The following is a 20,240-nucleotide window of genomic DNA, read 5'->3' on the forward strand; positions in this document are numbered from 1 at the left end:
AAGCAACTAATACAACTTCTCATTTTAGCCAAATCGTATTGCTTGTTATTAGTTGCTTGTCATTCTTCGCAGGCCCTTAAATATCTAATTTATGCGTTAATTTTGATTTATGTCTTTGATGAAAATAAGTTATCGTTCTGTTCTATGACGAAACCCGTCGGACGTACGCAACAGAACTGTGACGTCACAATGGCAGACAACCATCCGTAAAGCTAAAAAAATTAATGATAATAATTAACGACAATGCCAACAACGAAACTGCCAGTTTTTAGCCCTTCCTTGAATTTAGCTGTCTTCTTTTGCAAGTTATTCCCGAAAAAAGACGGCAGAAATTGAAATGGGCCAATATAAACTACTTTAACTCCAGTTCCCTCAAGATAGTATCTTCTAGTCGATTCAGGGTTCGTACGGGTCCAGGAAAACCTGGAAAATCCTGGAATTTTTATTGTGGCACTTTCTTTCCAGGACTGGAAAGTCCTGGAGAAAGACTACGGGTCCTGGAAAGTTCTGGAAATCTGTTAAACTCAACAAACAACTGAATTCTCAGAACTAACATTATAAGAAATGTACAGAAAGTAAGGTGAAAAATATTGAGATCTTGGGAGTGAGAGGGTTAATGTGAATTTTGGAGTCCTGGAAAAATTAATCTGAGTCCTTGAATAGTCCTGGAAAAGTACTGAAAATTGTTTGTGAACAAGGGTAAAAACCCTGTATCATTCTTAGTGTTTAAGCCATTTTACCTGTTGAAAAGTGGGTCTATTTTGCGCAGACTTCAAACAATCCTCAATAAGAAACTTGAAGGTCTGGCTCCAATTCTCTGGAATCTTTTGTATTCTCGGATCCACAGTTTTCTTCGTTAGCTGTTTAACACTTTTAACGTATTTTCGTGGACGTTTTCTTGTGATACATTCCCAAACGAGAATCCCGAAGCTAAACACATCACCGGGTTGGTCAGCGGGTTTACCACTCAACTGTTCCGGAGCCATCCAATCATACAAGTACTCGAGGTGGCTGATGGGATTGCCGCTAGAGTCGCCATATTGAACGCGTTGAGCATATTCAAAGTTACAGATCTGAGAAAATTAAGTGATTAGATATAAAATGCGTGATAATCAAACACTTTTTACCTGTAACTCGATCGTAAAAAGTTAGATCGCCTCGTGATGTCATTAGTTTACATTTCTGGGTCGTTTTGTTGCGGGCCCAAGAAAGGCCCGCAACCCCAATCTTGACAGTGACCAGCGGATTGCGTATTACGCGTGCGCGCCACGTTTATAAAAGGCCAGTTGCAAAGCGGAAGTTGAAAATTTATTCTTCCACCAAGAACGATCAGAACGATTTTTTAAGATTGAAGTGTCTTGCCCAAGGACACGACACAATGAACCGGCCGGTCGATTCTCAAACCCGATCTGCTTTATCTGGAGACCAACACGCAAACTATTTGGCACCGTCTCCTACCACTAACTAGGAACGGAACAAGGAAAAAATTGAGCTATCTGGCTGAGTCAAGAAAATACTATGACTGTGGTGAAAACCCTTGACACCAAGCCATGCAAACGAAAATTATTGTTCAATGTTGCTTGCAAAGTTAATATAAAACACAGCCTCTATTAAATTAATTCATCAAAGTTCCTTTTTGTTTCTCAGGCAAAATGAAATTCATCGTAATGCGGGCGGAAAACACTTATATAAGCAAACCATACAAATTAGCCACAACGCACCTTAGCCTTGAAGTTCTCGGTCAATACCACGCTATCAGGCCCCAGATAACAGTGAATATATCCCCGCTGATGAACAAACTGCATAGCGCACGCGATATCTCGGCTGAATCCTAAAACAGTGTCCTCACTGAAAATTGTCTTCTCTTCATGAAGGAGCTTTCCCAAGAAGGCACGTTCTACGGGCTCCAACACGAGGCCCTGCTGAGATGGATCTGGACTGTTGCAAACGGCCATAAGAAGAAGGATGTTTGGATGACGCAAATCGCTGGACAGAAAAATAAGAGCGACTTCTTTTTACATTTTACAACTCTTCTCCGTAATAGGGATGTGCGCAAATTAACGCAATATTTTAACTATCAATCAAAGGAAAATGCAAAGTGCTTTTGTTTAGTAGCAACGATCAGGGCATTGTTTGCTAATTGGGTTTTGAGTAACCTCTGTAAATTACAGCAGCACGCTGGCTCAAGGAGAAACCAGTTTTTTCAAACCAGTTTTACCAACTGAATTCCAAAAGCATATCGGTAGATCAAACAATAGAAATATTTTATACATCACTGACCACATTATGATGCGATCTTGTGGTTCTAGTAATTCTACTGCGTGAAAAAGATAAAAACATATTGCTTCCGTCTTGGCCTTCTTGACATTCTGAGCCGAAGAACAAAGAAAGTGTATTCCTCGACCGTTTTTTAAGATCACTTTAATGTATAATACTAATCCTCTCAGGAAACACGTATTGACTTAGAACATACTATAAAATGTCCTTGCTATTTCCTTACTGTAGACCTCTACTTACTACAAAATTTTCTACTGGTAAACTATTAAGGACGTGCGAAATAAAGTTAAGAGAATTTTTGCTCTGATAACAGGGATTAAGGCGCGGCACGCGCTTTCAGATAACAAGCCTTACCTTAGCACAGCGACCTCGTGGTGAAATTGCTCTTGCTGAATAGCTTCCTTCACTTCCCATCGATATCTCTTTAACGTGACATACCCTTCTCTGAGTTTGCCTTTGATGTAAAAACTAAACGGTTCGTAAGAGTACACGTGCTGCTCGTAAGCATTTATTTCCAACCCTAGCACCTGGGGGACAGGCGCTCGCAGTCCGTTGTCAATCTTAATAGGTTCCTCTACAGAAGACAAAAGTTTTAACCCATTAACTTCCGGTGAATTATTTTTGAAAAAAGCGTGTTTCTTGGACATTTCCTAGTCAGTTACGAGCTAATAAAGCTCCAATCTACTCGAGACGTCACTTGCAACAAGAAGGCATGCCTTTCTTCCACTAGCAGCGCGTTTTATGACGTTTTGTCCGGCATGCGCAAAAGGCAAAGTTTTGGGGTTAGAAAGTGCGCTACCAATTAAGGCCTTTCGTTTTTATTTTTTTCTTGCTTTTTCTTTTTCTTCTTTTCTTATCTTTTTGCTGTAGTTGTTGGCCTTTCACTGGGCTTGCTAGCAGTTCGAGAATTTCCAAAAAAGCGCCATCCAAACAAAAAAAATATATTCGCCATTGAGGAGCCAAGGGTGGTTGAGACAAATTCTCCTATGAGTTTTTCACTCAAATTTCTAAACATTGTTGTGGGTATTTCAAGCTCAATTGACCCAATCATTCTTGTCTGGGCATCATAGCAAAGGCCTTTTCCTTCCGCCGAGATTGAGTATAAATGATGCCTTTTTGATCAAAGATGATGACGTCACAAGTGGAACAAAGGGAAACGTTCGTCACGGCCGGTTTAGGCCGGCACGGGAGCCAATGGGTTGATAAAAGAAAAGGTTTATGATATTATCTTCACTAGCATAGTCTAGAACAGGCCATAGTTAGTAGAGGGGGACTGGTTAGAAAACCCGGCAAACTTCAAACGGGCATGTCTTTGTTTACGATTTTCGATGTCACGTGACGTTTACCCTGCACAGCTGTCTAAGCGTCTTGTAGTCAAGTTCGATTCACGATCGATCAATTCAAGTCAGTTTCACCGTGTTTTTTCCTGTTTAAAACTTTATATCTTCGCTACAAATTCAAAATATTTTGTTCATGTGCATTTCTCTGAAATGCCTGGCGAAAACTGTGCAGTTTGGGGCTGCGGATCGTGTAGAAGAACGAAAGGTATTGGGATCTTCAAGCTTCCGAAGGTGAGAGATGCAGCGTACAAAGAGTGGAGGGACGCTTGGCTTGCAGAAATCACAAAGACTCGGACGAAAAATCAAGACTTTGTTTAGCGCCTTTGCTTTCCTAAACAGTCTCCTCTACTAACTATGAACAGGCTAACTTCACCATCAATGTTGTGGCCTTTTGACTTCTTTTTAACGAGTGCGGCAATTGTCATTTATTTAACAAGTTGTACCTTTTCCCGCCCCTGCGAAATACGCGGGTGCCAGACTTATTCGGATTGGTCAATTTGAAATTGTACTATGAGTAGCTCAAAACAAACCACTCCAAACCAGCATATCATAGTCGCGAGTCAACCTCATCCACAGGGTATCTCGGCCCTTTGAAGATGGTGGTTGCACAGATACCCTGGAGACGAGCTTGTTCGTAGTATTAATTTGATGCCTGTGCCATGGTAAAAAATAAAATAAAAAACAATACATGAATTCCGTTTATCGTCATACTTTCTTTATATACTGACAAGAGAAGGTACCATCAATAGTAAAATTATAAATGATAACTGCCCTTATCTCACTCTGCGTGGAAATATTTGTTTTCGTTTACTAGCTATTTACCTAAATCAGGGACGACAGAAGTTGTTCTTCGGCGCTTCAGTGTCGAATCTTTCCTTTTCTGTTTCTCTATAAACAGAAGTTTATTTAACAAATATAAAAAAGCTTTAACCATGACATGAAAACCATGTCAGTATCTCGTGCAAAAACGTACCCACCCCTCCCTAGTCAGATTAGCATCTGACTTGTTTAATCAAATTATTAAGTTATATAAAAATTGTACTTCTTCTGACACTCTAACCGGGGAAAATCTTTCTTCTCCACTTATTACCTTACTTAAATTGCAATGTTTTGGCGAATTTGTGTACGGAAAATACCTAATCGCACCTTTTATGTACCGTTCGGCATAATAGGTTTGCTTTTCGCCGTGGGTATTTTGAATCTCGCCTAAATATGAACCCTGGCTATATCAAACTTACCTAATACGTTGTCCAAGCATGCCAAAAAGGTATGATCGGGTAGAGATAGAAAAAGGTTGCATGACCGGCAAACTTTGAGCCGGCGTCATATGTGAGGTGAGTTTTGTTGTTGGCTTTTGGCCTTTATTCAAGGGTTTAATATTCTCCAACTTTCCTTCCTCCACAAAAAAGCAACACTTCTAAATTCCAACTTTATCGGTAATTCACGAACCCAGAGGCTTCTTATGGAGCCGAAAATATGGCGGATTTCTTCCTTAACCTTATGTTTCTTACCAGTTTCCTTGAGCAGTCTTTCTGTCTTTGTCTGACCGTATTTTTTCTTGATACACTGTAAAAGTGTTTGTTGGTTGTAATTCGTTGCTTGAAGGTCAGCACCTCGACGTATTAACAAAGCCAAACAGGTCATGTGATCTCCCTCTAAAGCTGCGTGAGCTGGCCTTCCATATTCTGATTTCCTGAAGAAAAAAGGTAACACAGTATATTCCTTCCAGCAAAGATTAAAATCGCATTGAATTGCAAGAAGGCTTTCTAAAATAGTTCATTGAAGTTGTTTGGTCAATGGAAGTAATATAACTATCAATTGAGAATTACCCATTAAGATCGGCTCCAAGATCCAACAGAGCATTAACACAAGATTCTTTCCCTCGTTTTGCTGCTAAACACAGCGCCGTATGATGGCTGAAATCTTCAACATCTACATCTGTAATTTTATTGTCTTCCAGGAGTTTGCACAGCGTTTCCACATCACCTTTCTTGGCGCTTTCAAACCAAAGATCAAGGCGATTCATTTCTGGCAATTTCTTACGGCAAAAAACGGTGATGTTATAGAGGAAAGACGTTCTTGCGACGTACCAAGAAGTTGTTTTGAAAATGTAAAAACGTAACAATCATAACGAGCGGAAACTTGGCTTTGATTGTGACGTCATGGCTTTTAGCGCGCGCTTAGAAAACATAATTACAGGTATAACTTTGTTAAACTGGCACAAGAAAAACTGTAAAATTCAACGCTGTGGAACTTTAAATGAAACCTAGACGTTTCGGCAGTACTGTCTTCATCAGTAGTAAAGTGTGATCGTCGCTAATCTATGCGAAAAAAACGATGGAAATTCAAAGTTTTAAAACTTTTTTTAAACTTGCGCGCGCTGAGACAAAAGCGCGCGCAAGGCTAGCATACACGAGTTTACAATGAAAAGCCACCAAACTCTTAGTTTAAACCACTCGCCTTTTTACGAAAAAAAAAAACATATTTTGAAACAGTTTTGTTCAATGTTTCACAGAGCTGATTTTTACAGTTTTTCGTGTAACTGTAATAACTTAAACTGGCAAACGAGGCCCTGTCCACAATAATACGCTTTCGTCGATACGTTTTCATTGATGCGTTTTGCCAATCGTCCACACTGTTACCATCAAAAACGCTTATCGTTTTCATCAAACATATACATTTACGCTTTCATTGTTATGTCAGTGTGTAGCTGTTGATTAAAAAAGAATTTTTAGCCTGTTCTAATTGAGGCGTTCGATTGGTTGAGAAGCAGTGCAGTGCAATTCAAAGCACTGCTTCTCAACCAAACGAACGCCTAAAATTGGAACAGGCTTTTAAAATATTTTTAACCAACAGCTAAACGCTGACATAACAAGGAATACTTTATTGATGCACTGAGCAAAAAAATTCTTTTTTTTATTTGGTAAGAGCCCCGCCATAAGGCAGGGCGACGAAAAATTAGTCTATAGACTCATTCAGTTGTTTTCCTCCACGGAAATCTTTAGTAAAAGGCGAAAGATTTATGCGTGTTGAAGGAAAACCAGAGCTGTTGGGTACAGCAAAGTACAGGCGGTATGTTGACTGGGATGCTCTAAAGCATGTGGTATAAATAATCTACTTGGAGTACGCATGCGCGTCCAAGACACTAAACAATCTATTGTCTTCATTTTATTTTAAATGTGCGATGCTCGGCTTTCTTTGTAAAAAAGTCTATCACTGTACAAAAATACCTTCTTTTTCAAACAATAGACTGAAAATTGTATTCTTTTGTATTTTACATACTTCTTTGAAATATTTTTGTTTTAAATTTTTAACAGGTGGTGTGATGTTCGCCTGGATTTTACAAGGTTACATGTAGATGTATATTAAAGTTGTTTTATTTTATACACAAAGAAAGAGAAATCGATTTTCAATTCAAGCTCTCAAGTCCGTTAAAGGGACAGTATCACGAGAAATCTTCTTTCGTGTGAACTGTACTGGAATTATAAGGTGCACTCACTATTTAACAGAATAACCTTTGAACAACAAAAGAAAGACACAAATTTATTTTCCATGATGTCAATGGGTTTTATGTGACTTTGTTCAATTAACACTTTCAAACTTGAAAGTTTAAGGCCACTTCGTTCCTAATATTCCGTTTAACGTACAGTTCATGAAACAAGACCCGAAAAGGAACAATTAATAGCGGCAGTAGCAAACACACTTAGTTATCTTCTTTTAAGTTAATTGCCCCGCCGAAGAGCACTAGAGCAGGGCGCCGAAAAATTAGTTTACAGACTCATTCAGTTGTTTTCCTCCACGAAAATCTTTAGTAAAAGGCGAAAGATTTGTGCGTGTTGAAGGAAAACCAGAGCTGTCGTGCATTAGAAAGACCAGTGGTACCGTTAGACGAAACATACCAACCTGTGTGGGACAAATAATCTCTTAGATTTACTACGCATGTGCATCGAATATAAGCAAGGGATCCCCGTGTCTTTTGGTCACGTGGTTGGCGAAACGGAGGGCTCTGGTAACACTGACTACCGGATGTCGTAAAATCCACGACATCCGGTAGCGCATGCCCAATGCATAAATGTTCGTCTGCGCCTGCTCAGTAAAAGAAAGGGGATGGCTGGGGCTAACTGAGACGAGAAGAAAGCGAATTTTGACAGAAGACACGAGATTTGAGATTGGCGTTCGAAAGAGCTGTACAGCAATCCTTGCTACAATTGCCGGAGGACATCAAGAAACAAGGAATGGAACAGGAAGCCGCCCTGCCTGCTGTGGTCGTTAAGTAGAACGACTGTCTTTGTGTGTTTGCCCGCTGGTTTTGGCAATTCAAGTCGTTGATATTTTAACTTACACAATTCGATTCGTTTGGAACTCATTGAATTGCATGGCTGATAGATGTGTCGTCTCTACACGAAATATTATCTGACGGCAGTTAGAAAAGTTAGAATCCAGAGGAATTGGAGTTAGGGCTTTCCACAAGTTGCTCGGCAACTTTTTGGCAACTTTTCATATTTCGAGCAACTTTTTCCCCTTCGAACAACTTTTTTCCTCTCGAGCAACTTGCTGCATTTTGAGCAATTTCCAGACCGAAGATCTCCGAAGATTATCGGAGTGTTGTTCAATGGCCATACGAAAGTTTCCGAAGATTTACGAAGTTTGCCGAAGATTTTCGAGGAACATCCGAAGACGTTTCAACTTTCGCCTCATTCTGCATTAAAACATTACAAAACTCGTCAGGAAACGTGACGTCATCGATATCTTAAGAAAACCTTGTTATTTAACAAATTTTCTCCTTAATATGTTATTTAGATACTTCTTTTGCTGTAAAAGTGCAGAAAACTGCTTAGAAACCTAACCCTCAATGGAAAAATAGCGATATATTTAGAGAAATCCTCTTGATTAGAAGCAGCGTTTTAGATTTTTTAGAGCAACTTTCGAGCAACTTTTAGTATCAGAAGCAACTTTTTGGGATTTTTGAAGCAACTTTTGAGCAACTTTTTGAGAAATTAGGGGCAACTTTTTGGGAAATCTCGAGCAACTTGTGGAAAGCCCTAATTGGAGTTATAGTGTTTAAACATGGAGTCGAGAATATCATCAGCTGATAACATTCCGACGGTTGATGATACTGTGAAATTCATTTATGGCCATGCGGAGGTATTGTAGAAAAATTCAGAACTAAAAAAGCCGCTGATCGACGAGGTATCGTTCTATTGAGCAGCGGTAAGAAATATCACATTGAATTTCAAAGTCTTCATGTATTCATGAACTCCATTTAGTGTGTATATCTTGTATAAGCTAAGTTGATAGTGCAAATGTTTGCAATTTTTTTTTAATGCAATAAAAAGTACAACCGAGTTACACCTTAGAAGAGATGTACTTCGTTTATAAACAAAGGTCTGTTTCGTGAATACGTTATTCCAACAAACTCCCAGTGTTATTCGGTCTTTTTCCGGTAACATTTTTAAACTTGCCCGCTATTGTTTCGCTGACCGGAAGTATAACCAAAATTGCGTGGAAGCGTTTCGTTTTTTACCTAATTACGCATGCAGTTTTTATCAGCCAATCAAAAAAATCATATTTTTTACCGATACCAGGGCCACTACGTCATGTCATTTAAATAAAAAAACGCGTGGCCCTGGGGAAGAGGATGGCTTTGATAGGATTCACCGGTTCGGTTCGAAGACGTGTTCCTCTTTTCTGTCTTGACTGCTGAAAATATGCTTATTTATAAAATAAAGTCAACAGTTTTTTCTGTTTGGCAAGTTTGTGTAATGCGACGTAATAAACTGGTTTCTATTAAAAATAAGTTTTATAAGCTGTAAAAAAAATTGGCACTAAACGTTTTCGATCAATATGATCATCTTTATCGGCGAAATGTACATAAACTTGTTTCTGTTCACTCACGTTTTATTTTGATGTTGATTGGACCAAGTTGGAAAAGTGCCAGAGCCATTTTTTCGAGAGTCAACTTCTATTGTTTAAATCGAAAACCAAAAGAGTCAGGATGGACTTTTGACCTATTTACCGATCTACAAAACCTCATGGTAGTCATATTTTCACCCTTATCAAAACCCGTATTGAGCATGATTGGGGTTCTACGATTAATCTAACAGTATGAATCTACCATGATGGATCTCAAAGGTCAGCGATATCGTACCGATGCTTTATCCACGATGCGGTCTTTGCCAACTCGATGAACGAACTACAGTGGAACCCCGATATAACGATCTTTGATATAACGATATTCCCGATATAACGATGAGAATTTAACGGACCGAACCTAAAATCCTCCCGAAAATCCTCCCGGTATAACGATATTATCAATACACAGTCACAATTTATTTGCAAAACATCAATTTAATGCAATAACATTACATACAGTTTTTGAGTGATCTCTAACGCTTTATATAATAACCTGAATTCTACGGGCATTTTGATTGGTTCTTACTTATGATCTATTAGAGTACAGACGCATAGATGACGTCACGCGGTGGTGTGACTCGCGCGCGTGATCAGAGTTCATAGTCCAAATCAGAGTTTTATTATATAAAACAAATAGATTCAATTTTGCCGTGGGTCTGTTCAGTTATAGATGACAGAAGACGTCAAAATGTGGTAAGAACAACAGTGACCCACTCGCCTAGCGGCTCGTGGGCCACTTTTTTTGTTCTTACCACATTTTGACGTCATCTGTGATCTATAACTGAACAGACGCACGGCAAAATTGAATCTGTTTGTTAATATGACAACAGCTTTGTACGATGATATACGAAAATGATACTGTGTTCTAAGCCTCTTTATCAAAATTATTTTCTTTACCCTCTTTTAATATGCAGTAAAAAGTACTTGTTAGGTTTACCCGATATAACGATATTTTCGGTTATTTTACGGCCATATCGTTATATCGTGAGTTTCGATATATAACGATTCCTCGATATTACGATATTATTTTACTGCTTCCTTGGCATATCGTTATATCGGGGTTCCACTGTATGCCGAAAGCCGGATGCGACATAGAAGCTAGTCTCTAGACTCATTCACCTGCTCTCTTCCGCGACGATCTTTAGTAAAAGGCGATGACTTAGGCATCCTGAAGGAAAATTATCTGAGTTGATGGTGGAGGTTAAGTCCGGTGGTTTTTTAACGTTATGGTGCAAAGAATTTGGTATTGATTATTGACCGATAATACGAATACACTGTCGTCCAAAAACGGCGGGAAATAATCATTTAGCCGTACCGGCTCTGGTACATTATTCTGCATAAAACAGTCATAAAGCAGTCTCACGAAGTCGCGTTTGTTGGGCCTGGGAGCTAATCAGTCCTTGTCTCCCAGGTGCTACCATCCACATATTGCAATAAAAAATATAAATGAGTTGACGGGAAGAAAACCTTGAACTTTTTCTCTGTACAACTTATTCGTTTCAGCTGATAGTTGCCCCGCCGAAAGGCAGGGCGACGAAAAATTAGTCTATTCTTGGTTTTCACGTGACGTCATCAAAATTGGAAAATCCAGAATCGCGAGTTTCATGACTTCTTACCCTTCACTGGGTATTAGACGTCCTCGACATATATCTTATTGAAGGTTTTCAGCTCGTTGGCATCCGCTGTTTTTAAGATATAATTTCGGAGTTTTGCGCCACACGACATCAGAATGGCCGCCTGAAGGCTGTCACGTATATTTAAAAAAATGCTTCATCCTGTGATTTTAAACGATCTGAACAAATGAGGTTTTACAAGAAGTGTTTATGTAAGTGTTTACGTATTCACGAAGGTGAACTGACCGCTTTTTATAGCAGAAGTGAATGCCAGATGTTATCATTCATTTCCGGCGGCCATCTTGGTGCCCCTTCACACGGACTCCAGCATGGAATTTCCATACTGTGCTCTCTAAAATTTCGTGAAACATTTTAACGAATAACTCGAGTATGGAATACCGTACAGACCTGAGACTTGGACGCGTAGACTATCTAGTAATTTTCTACAACCTGTAATATTCTTGATTTTTTTGACTCAAAAGATTTGGATTTATTTTTTTGCAGCGCGTGACAGTATCGTTACTTGCGTGGCAGTGAAAACCAGCAATAGACTCATTCAGTTGTTCTCCTCCACGGCAATTTTTAGTAAAAGGCGAAAGATTTATGCGTGTTGAAGGAAAACCAAAGTTTTTTATGTTTAAGGCGGACGGCTCAGGCTCCCTTACGGGCGGTGCAATGCCTGCCGACCAAAAAGCCTAATCCTCCCCCGAAGAGGAGGGACCACCTAAACTGAGGGACAACCATGTCGCCAACTTCGCCAGGGAATCGAACCCCGCCTCCTACAAAAATTAACCACCCCAACCCTTACACACAGCACTACAGGTTTTACACGACGAAAACGCCATCCCTGTGCAGTACACCAACAAAGGAGACCAAGCACAAGGGATCAAAGAACGATCACGGGACTAACATAACAGGACATGACAAAAACGCCACCAATGTGAGTGCAACCAGTAAAGGAGACCCACAGAGGTCAAGGACGAGCACAGGACAACCATAACAGGGCAAGACATTTCCGTGCAGTACACCAATAAAGGAGACCCAGCACAAGAGAACGTAAAGACACAAGAACCCAGATTAGGGCAAAACACACAGGGAAACCCAGATTAGGGAATCCACGCAAAGACAAAGACCCAGATTAGGGTCAACAAACTCCCCGCAGTACACCAATTAAGGAGACAGCGAAAGAGAAACACCCAGATTAGGGCCAAAACACCCAGATTAGGGCCACGACCGACAAGAAACTTAGAGCTTGATAGAGAGACGACCTGCGTCAACAGAGGTCACAACACCACGAGCGCCCCACTGACGATGGAAATAGCGGCGGCCGCGGGTGGACTTGAAACGCTTGAAAAAGAGCGGAAGATTAAACTTCACACGAGCCTTGACCTTCTCAATAACAGAGGCAGCGCCAGGCGGGACACTGCGAAAACGGTGATCATTTCTGGAGTGCCAGAGAAAGAACTTACAAACGTTAAGAAGGTAGACAAAGATACGGGGGACAGAACCTAACTCATCAGGGTCAAAACCAATCAAAACATGGCGGGGAAGAAAAACAGGGGACATGTGACTATAGGAAAACATAAGGGACTGCAACCAAGACAACACACTCTGGGCGAGAGGACAAGAAAAAAAAAACAGATGTTGCAGCGACTCAACAGGAGCACCGCAAAAACAAGGGAGAGGAACTGACAAACCAAAAGAAACCAACCGCTCCGCAGTGTAGAGAACACCGTGAGCGATCTTCCAATTAAGATCGATAACCTGACGATCCATGTCGAAAAAAGAGAGCGCGTTCCACGTAGTGGGCCAATAAAGGGCACCAAAAGTGGGGGCAAACTTCTCCACGCAATGAGGCGTAACCATGTTTTCAGACAAAAGAAATTGATAACAGGATTTGGTGGACATGCCAGCAACAGGAAGACAATACGGTAGTGCTGTCTTCATCAATATTTAACTGATTTAAGTTTGATCGTCGCTAATCTATGCAAAAAACGGTGAAAATCCAAAAAAAAAATAAAAAAATTTTGAAACCCGCGCGCGCTGAGAAAAAAGCGCGCGCAAGGCTAGCATACTACTTCATTGTAAAAAGCCACCAAACTCTCAGTTTAAACCACTCGGTGCCAAGTTTTTAATAAAAATACATTTTTGAAACAGTTTTATTCTAAGTTTCACAGCGTTGAATTTTACAGTTTTTCATGTAACTATAATAACTTAAACTGGCAAAAGAGGCCCTGTCCACAATAATGCGCTTTCGTCGATACGTTTTCATTGATGCGTTTTGCCAATCGTTCACACTGTTACGATCAAAAACGCTTATCGTTTTCATCAAACATATACATTTACGCTTTCATTGTTATGTCAGTGTGTAGCTGTTGATTAAAAAGATTCTAATAGCCTGTTTCAATTGCAGGCGTTCGGTTAACCAACCGAACGTCTAAAATTGGAACAGGCTTTTAAAATATTTTTTAACCCACAGCTACACGCTGGCATAACAAGGAAAGCTTTATTGACAGCAATTGATGCACTGAGTAGAAAATTTCTGCTTTTAGTTGTTAAGAGCCCCGCCGTAAGGCAGGGCGACGAAAAATTAGTCTATAGACTCATTCAGTTGTTCTCCTCCACGGAAATCTTTAGTAAAAGGCGAAAGATTTATGCGTGTTGAAGGAAAACCAGAGCTGTTGAACATAGCAAGGAACAGGCCGTACGTTGAATGGGATGCTCTAAAGCATGTGGTATAAATAATCTGCTTTGAGTACGCATGCGCGTCCAAGTCACGAAACAATCTACTGTCTACACTTTATTTTAAATTTGTGATGCTCAGCTTTCTTTGTAAAAAGTCTATCACTGTAAAAAAAAGCTTATATTTTCAAAAGATAGACTGAAAATTGCATTCTTACTTTTGTATTTTATACTTAAATAAATATTTTACTTAAATATTTTTGTTTTAAATTTTTAACAGCTAGTGTGATGTTCGCCTGGATTTTATCAAGGATTTAATATAGATGGAGATGTAAGTCTTATGTTAAAACGGTTTTATTTTATACTTAAAGAAAGAGAAATCGATTTTCAATGCAAGCCCCCAAGTCCGTTAAAGGGACAGTATCACGAGAAATCTTCTAAGTTTTTGTTTGAGCTGTGCCAAGAAGTATGATTTGGTAACACTTTCTGCTCGACGTTTTCAAGTTTTAGGCCACCACGTTCCTAACAGTCCGTGACCCCACTCCTGTTTAAAGATTTTCATGACTAGTGCACTACATTTTATCACGCCAGGCCACTTTTAGCGGACTTCCAATTAATTCAAACACCTTCATTGGATTTTCAGGTAGCGCTAAATGTTGGTGATACTGCCCTTTAAACAGTTCACGAAACAAGACCCGAAAGGGAACAATTAATAGCGGCAGCAGCAAACACACTAAGTCATCTTTCTCCTTTCAGTTAATTGCCCCGCCGAAGAGCAGGGCGCCGAAAAATTATAGACTCATTCAGTTGTTCTCCTCCACGGAAATCTTTAGTAAAAGGCGAAAGATTTGTGCGTGTTGAAGGAAAACCAGAGCTGTCGTACGTTAAAAGACCAGTGAAACTGTTAGACGTGACATGCCAACCTATGTGGAGCAAATAAGCTCCTTAGATTTACTACGCATGCGCATCGAAGATAAGCAAGGGATCCCTTTGTAAGTTTTGATAGATCCAGGATTCGACTGTTCGGTTTGAAGACGTGTTCCTTCTTTCTGTCTTGACTGCTGAAAATATGCTTATTTATAAAATGAAGTCAACAGTTTTTCTGTTTGGCAAGTGTATGCAATGCGACACAATGAACTTGTTTCTGTTCTCTCACGTTTTATTTTCATGTTTGTTGGACCAAGTTGGAAAAGTGTCAGCGCCATTTTTTCGAGAGTCAACGTCCTTTGTTTAAATTGAAAACCAAAAAAGGAGTCAGGATGGGCTTTTGACCTATTTACTGATCCACAAAACATCATGGAAGTCATATTTTTACCGGCATCAAATCCCGTATTGAGCATGATTTGGATTCTACGGTCCTAACAGTATGTTTCTACCATGATGGATCGCAAAGGTCAGCGAAACCGTACCGAAGATTTATTCATGATGCGGTCTTTGCCAACTCGATGAACGAACTATGCCGAGAGACGGATGTGACATCATTTCACATGCTCTCCTCCATAAATTTAGTAAGAACTGATGATTTATGGATACTGAAGGAAAATCTGAGTTGACGGTGGAGGTAAAGTACGGCGATTTATGAACGTGATGGTACAAAGAATGTGGTATTAATTATTGACCCATAGAACGAATACACTGTCGTCCAAAACCGGGGGGAAATAATCATTTAGCCGTACCAGCTCTGCATGGTACATTATTCTGCATAAGACAGTCCCACGAAGTCACGTTTGTTGCGCCTGGGAGCTAATCGGTCCTTGTCTCCCAGCATTCTCGTCCCCATAGCCCTTTCGTTTCTCTTAGCTGGCTGGGCCTTGGCACGAGAAAACGAAGGGCTCTGGGGACACAGGATTTCTAGTCCTAGATTCTAGGACTTCCGGTCTTCACGTGTGCAGTCATAACGTTTCAAAAGAATGCACGAGAGAGTCGTTACGTTTTCGACTTCCGTTTAGGACTTCTTTGCTCAAAACAGCCAATAAAAAAAATTCGAATTAATTCAAAAATCCTATGTCCCCAGAGCCCTTCGTTTTCTTGTGCCCTGCCGGCTAAGAGAAACGAAAGGGCTATGGGGACGAGAATGGTCTCCCAGGTGCTATTATCAAGAGCAATTTAAGTATGAATGAGTTGACGGGAAGAAAACCTCTCGCCTTCTTTTACTTTGTATCATTAAAAGTTATTCGTTTCAACTACTAGTTGCCCCGCCGAAAGGCAGGGTGACGAAAAATTAGTCTATAAGACTCATTCAGTTGTGTTCTCCTCCACGGAAATCTTTAGTAAAAGGCGAAAGATTTATGCGTGTTGAAGGAAAACCAGAGTTAACGACCATGGCGAAGATTGTAGGGTAAATTGAACTTAATTTAAACAACACATGTGGGGTGAATAATCTCCTTTCTCCTTCAAACGCGTGCGCTGACACGCTAAGGTCTCGTTTCTTGATCATGATGTGTTTTTATGGTCTAACAACAACAACAACAAAAACTTTATTTAAGCTCGAATTTCAGAGTAGCTTGACAAGCTAATATTTCCGAGAACAAAATATTTGATGACGAAAAATTAAAGTAGAAAATGTCATTTACATATTTACAATTGACTTATATTAAAACTTAGCATACTAATGTGAAATATAGCTAAATTTATACGTGAAATTATTTTATTTTTTCCTTTTTTAAGTTGCATTGTTCTATTTCTTATCTTTATCTTCGATGACAAATAATTCGTGCACAGTCAAGTCTGCTGCCAAGTGGTTTACAGCACATATGCTACAATGAATCGATACTACCACCCTGTATATAACCCTGGAGCAGTTTATGCTAGCATAATTAATGGAATCAAACAAATGCCCAACTTTTAGTGAACAAGTCATGATAATTTCTTTAACATAAAGCCATTTTTACATGGGCATTTTTTATGTGACAAATATATTTGATCGTGCGGATGACACAACAATAGCCCAATTTCGATATATTAAAATTCAGCCCAAAACAATAGACCTCAGGACGAGGCCCGGGGACAAACTATAGAGTTTGTGGGGTTTCTCCGGAGCCTCGTTGGATGTCTATTGTTTTAGGTTAATTTTAAAATATCGAAATTAGGCTATTATTTGTCAACAGTCCAAAGTTTATTGCGCCAGTTATGACCTTGGACAGCAGAAATACGCACAGAGATACGCGCACGCATTGCTCAGTGGGAGATTGGTTGATTGGGGACCACATTGCATGTGACGAGTCGTCTACACGAGAAATTTTCGTATGCGACAACTTTTATTTGTCACATAAAAGCTAACTCGCCATCTTGTCAACAAATATATTTGACACAAAAATTGACCAATTTTTCTCATCTACACGAGCAAATAAAAGTTATCACATAAAAACTGCCACATTTAAAATGCTCGTGTAAAATGGCAGAGTAGTAAAACCTAATCCGGGCGATCCCCATTTTCATTATTGAATCGTGATCAGCCTTTAAAGATAAAAATGTTTTCCCAGGTTGAGAAAATTCATCTATAAAGGGGTTCAGTGCTACCTTAAATTTTCTTGTATCACTGAAAACCAAATATCTCTCTCCTGTCCCCTTCCCTCCACATCCCTAAAGAAATTTTTCATCCCAAGGATCCCTTAGGCATTTCTGGCAACAGGGTGATCCTCTTCCCAGGAAGAATGAATTGCTGACGGCTGATTTAAAACTTTTGAGCTCGGTCAAACCACCTTAGCCAAAGGGTTTCGCAAGAACAAACAAAAAAATAATCCAGAAGCTAAAAAGATTGAATACTTGGTCTTAACAGGAAATAATTTTGAAAAGCTAATGAGTGGGATGGGTAAGGAAGTAGTTAAGTGAACAAGGGGTTGAAATAAGAGGGGAGGCAGCGACTGATTCTGCGCGAGAACATGTATTGTTTTCTGTTTGACACAAGTATTGTCAAAACAAGCTGTTTTCTTTTCCATTGCGATGATTTATTAATTAAGCGGGCTAAAACTGCGCACGCGAGGAGAAGCGAAAGAGAAAAATCAAAAGACAATAACAGTCAAACCAAGTAAAGCAAACAAGTATAACGCCTTTCTTATCTTTAATACTGAGAATTACAGCTTCTACACTAGGAAAGACGTTTTGTTTACTCTTGTGCTTTTACTCAGTGTCGGCAGCAGCAAAAGCTGTAGTAGGGATATGGGTCTGGGAACCGAGTGATGTCGGTGACAAGCCGTGACACCTCGCTCCCTCCGTTAACCGCGTTGTAACAGCGATAGTTGTAGAACGCGCCAATTTTTTCCCCATTTTTGGTGGCTTTTCCGGTTTTTCCATGAATGGAAACTTCTGCGTCACAGTTGCGGAACAGAGTCTGGGCACAAAGCTGAGTGCAGGTTTTCTTATCAGCCGTGTTGCGTACAAGGACTGCATTTTGCGTGCCTCCACTTCCCCCTGATCTCGTGCTTCCTCTGCAGGCAGCAGCGGCCGCCATGTGAAGAGACTGCCAACCCAAGTCGTACAGCGAGTGCTTGTCATAGCCTGCCACAAGGAGGTTCTGAGGCAAGCGGCCATTTTTGTCGAGCAGAACGAATCCAGAAGGTTTCCCGGCTTTGGCTAACTGAGCTTTCAAAGCGGCGACCTAGAGATTTTAAGAGAAAGCAAACCAAAAAGAATTCATTTATAGCGGGCTCAGTTATAATTTTCGATTGCTTTTATCAATTATATGTTTTTCACGTTTAGAACGAGTATGAGGGTTTCAACGTTAAATTAACATGGATCCCATTCTGCTGCTATCTTTGCTATTTTTTCACTGGCGGCGTCTATTGAATTCAGGTATAAATCGAGCTGTTCTGTGCTCTTATAGTGCAAATTTTCCCGTCTACACACAAGTTGTTTTCTACTTTAGAAATTGAAGGTTAGGCAAAATGCGGCTGAATGACACATCACTACAGGTATGTAAATTCTGTACGTTTGTACCTAGTTGAAAAAAATATTTCTTTGCTTAGACAACATGCTGCCAAACACATGTTGGGAGAGCAATACAAAAAGAAGCAAAACCTGACGAAAAAGTTTTTTTCAAAGTTCGCGCGATTTCAGTGTCATTTTCAATAATTTACAACATACCTCCTTCTCCAGCTTTGCCAGTTTCTTTGCGTGACCTACAGCGCAAAAGCAAATATGTTTTTAATACATGCCAATAAAATCGGCCCACGATTTGAATATATTCCAGTAGAGAGAGTAATGAAAATCAAGCTCATTGAAGCCATTATAATTTCGGTATTCTTAAATAACCCTCCTCTTGCCAATAAAGCTTAATTTGATCATGCAGTTGCATATAATTTCTTATATAAACCTCAACACTGTTGGTTCTCCAAATTAATTGGGACAAGTTTCGCACTTTTTAAATACATTCACAACAATTGTTATTAAGTGAAAGTAATAGAGAAAGACGAAAGGACCCAATTAACCCTCATGGCTCGTGTGCATTTAGTATTAAAACAAAATCACTGTTGGTTCAAATAAAACGCTTTAGATTTTTGGAGCTAGAGATAGTTTGAGTCCCACCGAATGCTGACTACATTTACATGACTTACTGTTGTCATTTGGGCTTCCTCGAGAATTCCATGCGCAAGGCAGGAAATTGCGTCCGTCTATTTGAAGAGAACAATCAGTCAGTTATCATAATAAAAACTAAATAAAAAAAAACGAGGGGATAAAAACTGAATTATCTACCAAAAAATACGGGGGAAACACAAAAGTGGGGCTACCTAGACGATTTATGGTGGTTTTCTTACCAAACACTGGCTTTTTGGGCATTTCGATAACACCGTCGAAGCAGCTTTATTGCCTGACGATTTGTTTCCCAAAACTCCGTACTTAGATGGCGCGGTGAAAACGACGGCGAAGAATATAAATTTAAAAGCGGTGAACTTCATCTTCTTCTGTCACAAAACAGCGTCAACAAGTAAACTGCATAAATGTGAAGTGTTACAGTGGACATGACAGTGGGACCATGTTTTATCTTACGTCATGGTGAGACAGTGATGAAGGGAAACATGTTGGATAATCTTGATGAGCTGTTGAAAGTAAGAAACCCACAGCGAAGGTTAGGTAAATAAAGACGCTGTGTACGCTCAAGAGCTGCCAAGTCTTGACTGATGTAAAAAATATTATGCTTTGAGAGTACTTCGCTCTATTTCGGATCTCTTAGCGGATCACAGTTTCAATAAATACTTTCGTAAATTTTGAACGAATTGAACTTGATTGTAATATATTTAAAGATCCGTTTTTTTCTTTTTTTTTGGCGCTGTAGAGGTTAACAGCATCTAGAATTTTACCAGTCTGCCTGAAAGGTCAATAAATTTCAATAACAATTACCACAGCTAGACTGTGTGGATTCGGTAAGACCACAGCGTCCCCCATTTTATCCAACGCTCTTTTTTTTAACGTCCAATAT

At 39.8% G+C, this 20,240-nt stretch overlaps 1 protein-coding gene, 5 non-coding genes and 2 pseudogenes across 7 annotated transcripts; all 8 read right to left on the bottom strand.

Moving 5' to 3' along the window:
* Positions 1-73: 73 nt before the first annotated feature.
* On the bottom strand, positions 74-5,718 carry LOC144655611 (dual specificity protein kinase shkC-like). The gene is made up of 7 exons (XM_078515896.1): positions 5,447-5,718; positions 5,129-5,310; positions 4,440-4,505; positions 2,632-2,851; positions 1,722-1,986; positions 741-1,073; positions 74-212 (listed from the first exon to the last, which is right to left on the bottom strand). The coding sequence occupies exons 1-7, from the start codon at positions 5,641-5,643 to the stop codon at positions 108-110; spliced, it is 1,368 nt and encodes a 455-aa protein (XP_078372022.1). The 5' UTR covers positions 5,644-5,718; the 3' UTR covers positions 74-107.
* Positions 5,719-6,545: 827 nt separating this feature from the next.
* Positions 6,546-6,666, bottom strand: LOC144655747 (U5 spliceosomal RNA). The gene has a single exon (XR_013571203.1). It is a non-coding gene; the product is annotated as a U5 spliceosomal RNA (small nuclear RNA).
* Positions 6,667-7,357: 691 nt separating this feature from the next.
* LOC144655756 (U5 spliceosomal RNA) lies at positions 7,358-7,473 on the bottom strand. The gene has a single exon (XR_013571211.1). It is a non-coding gene; the product is annotated as a U5 spliceosomal RNA (small nuclear RNA).
* A 4,186-nt stretch (positions 7,474-11,659) lies between these two features.
* On the bottom strand, positions 11,660-11,773 carry LOC144655758 (U5 spliceosomal RNA; annotated as a pseudogene).
* A 1,930-nt stretch (positions 11,774-13,703) lies between these two features.
* Positions 13,704-13,824, bottom strand: LOC144655749 (U5 spliceosomal RNA). The gene has a single exon (XR_013571204.1). It is a non-coding gene; the product is annotated as a U5 spliceosomal RNA (small nuclear RNA).
* Positions 13,825-14,587: 763 nt separating this feature from the next.
* LOC144655753 (U5 spliceosomal RNA) lies at positions 14,588-14,702 on the bottom strand. The gene has a single exon (XR_013571208.1). It is a non-coding gene; the product is annotated as a U5 spliceosomal RNA (small nuclear RNA).
* Positions 14,703-16,016: 1,314 nt separating this feature from the next.
* On the bottom strand, positions 16,017-16,140 carry LOC144655752 (U5 spliceosomal RNA). Its single transcript, XR_013571206.1, has one exon. It is a non-coding gene; the product is annotated as a U5 spliceosomal RNA (small nuclear RNA).
* A 1,720-nt stretch (positions 16,141-17,860) lies between these two features.
* LOC144654254 (uncharacterized) lies at positions 17,861-19,778 on the bottom strand (annotated as a pseudogene). The gene is made up of 4 exons (XR_013570885.1): positions 19,579-19,778; positions 19,378-19,434; positions 18,908-18,942; positions 17,861-18,422 (listed from the first exon to the last, which is right to left on the bottom strand). The product of XR_013570885.1 is annotated as an uncharacterized LOC144654254 (transcript).
* Positions 19,779-20,240: the final 462 nt, after the last annotated feature.

The sequence above is a fragment of the Oculina patagonica genome, chromosome 5 (genome assembly GCF_052425735.1).
Source record: "Oculina patagonica isolate OP01 chromosome 5, crgOcupat, whole genome shotgun sequence".
Taxonomy (NCBI): Eukaryota; Metazoa; Cnidaria; class Anthozoa; order Scleractinia; family Oculinidae; genus Oculina; species Oculina patagonica.

Bases quoted from the DNA above. Each gene is read 5' to 3' on its own strand.
- LOC144655611 (XM_078515896.1), bottom strand. From the start codon at position 5,643: ATGAATCGCCTTGATCTTTGGTTTGAAAGCGCCAAGAAAGGTGATGTG. The intron at 5,311-5,446 runs GTAATTCTCAAT...TTTTTTCTTCAG, and splicing joins CTTGGAGCCGATCTTAATGG to GAAATCAGAATATGGAAGGC. The intron at 1,987-2,631 runs GTAAGGCTTGTT...TTTTCTGTCCAG, and splicing joins CACGAGGTCGCTGTGCTAAG to CGATTTGCGTCATCCAAACA.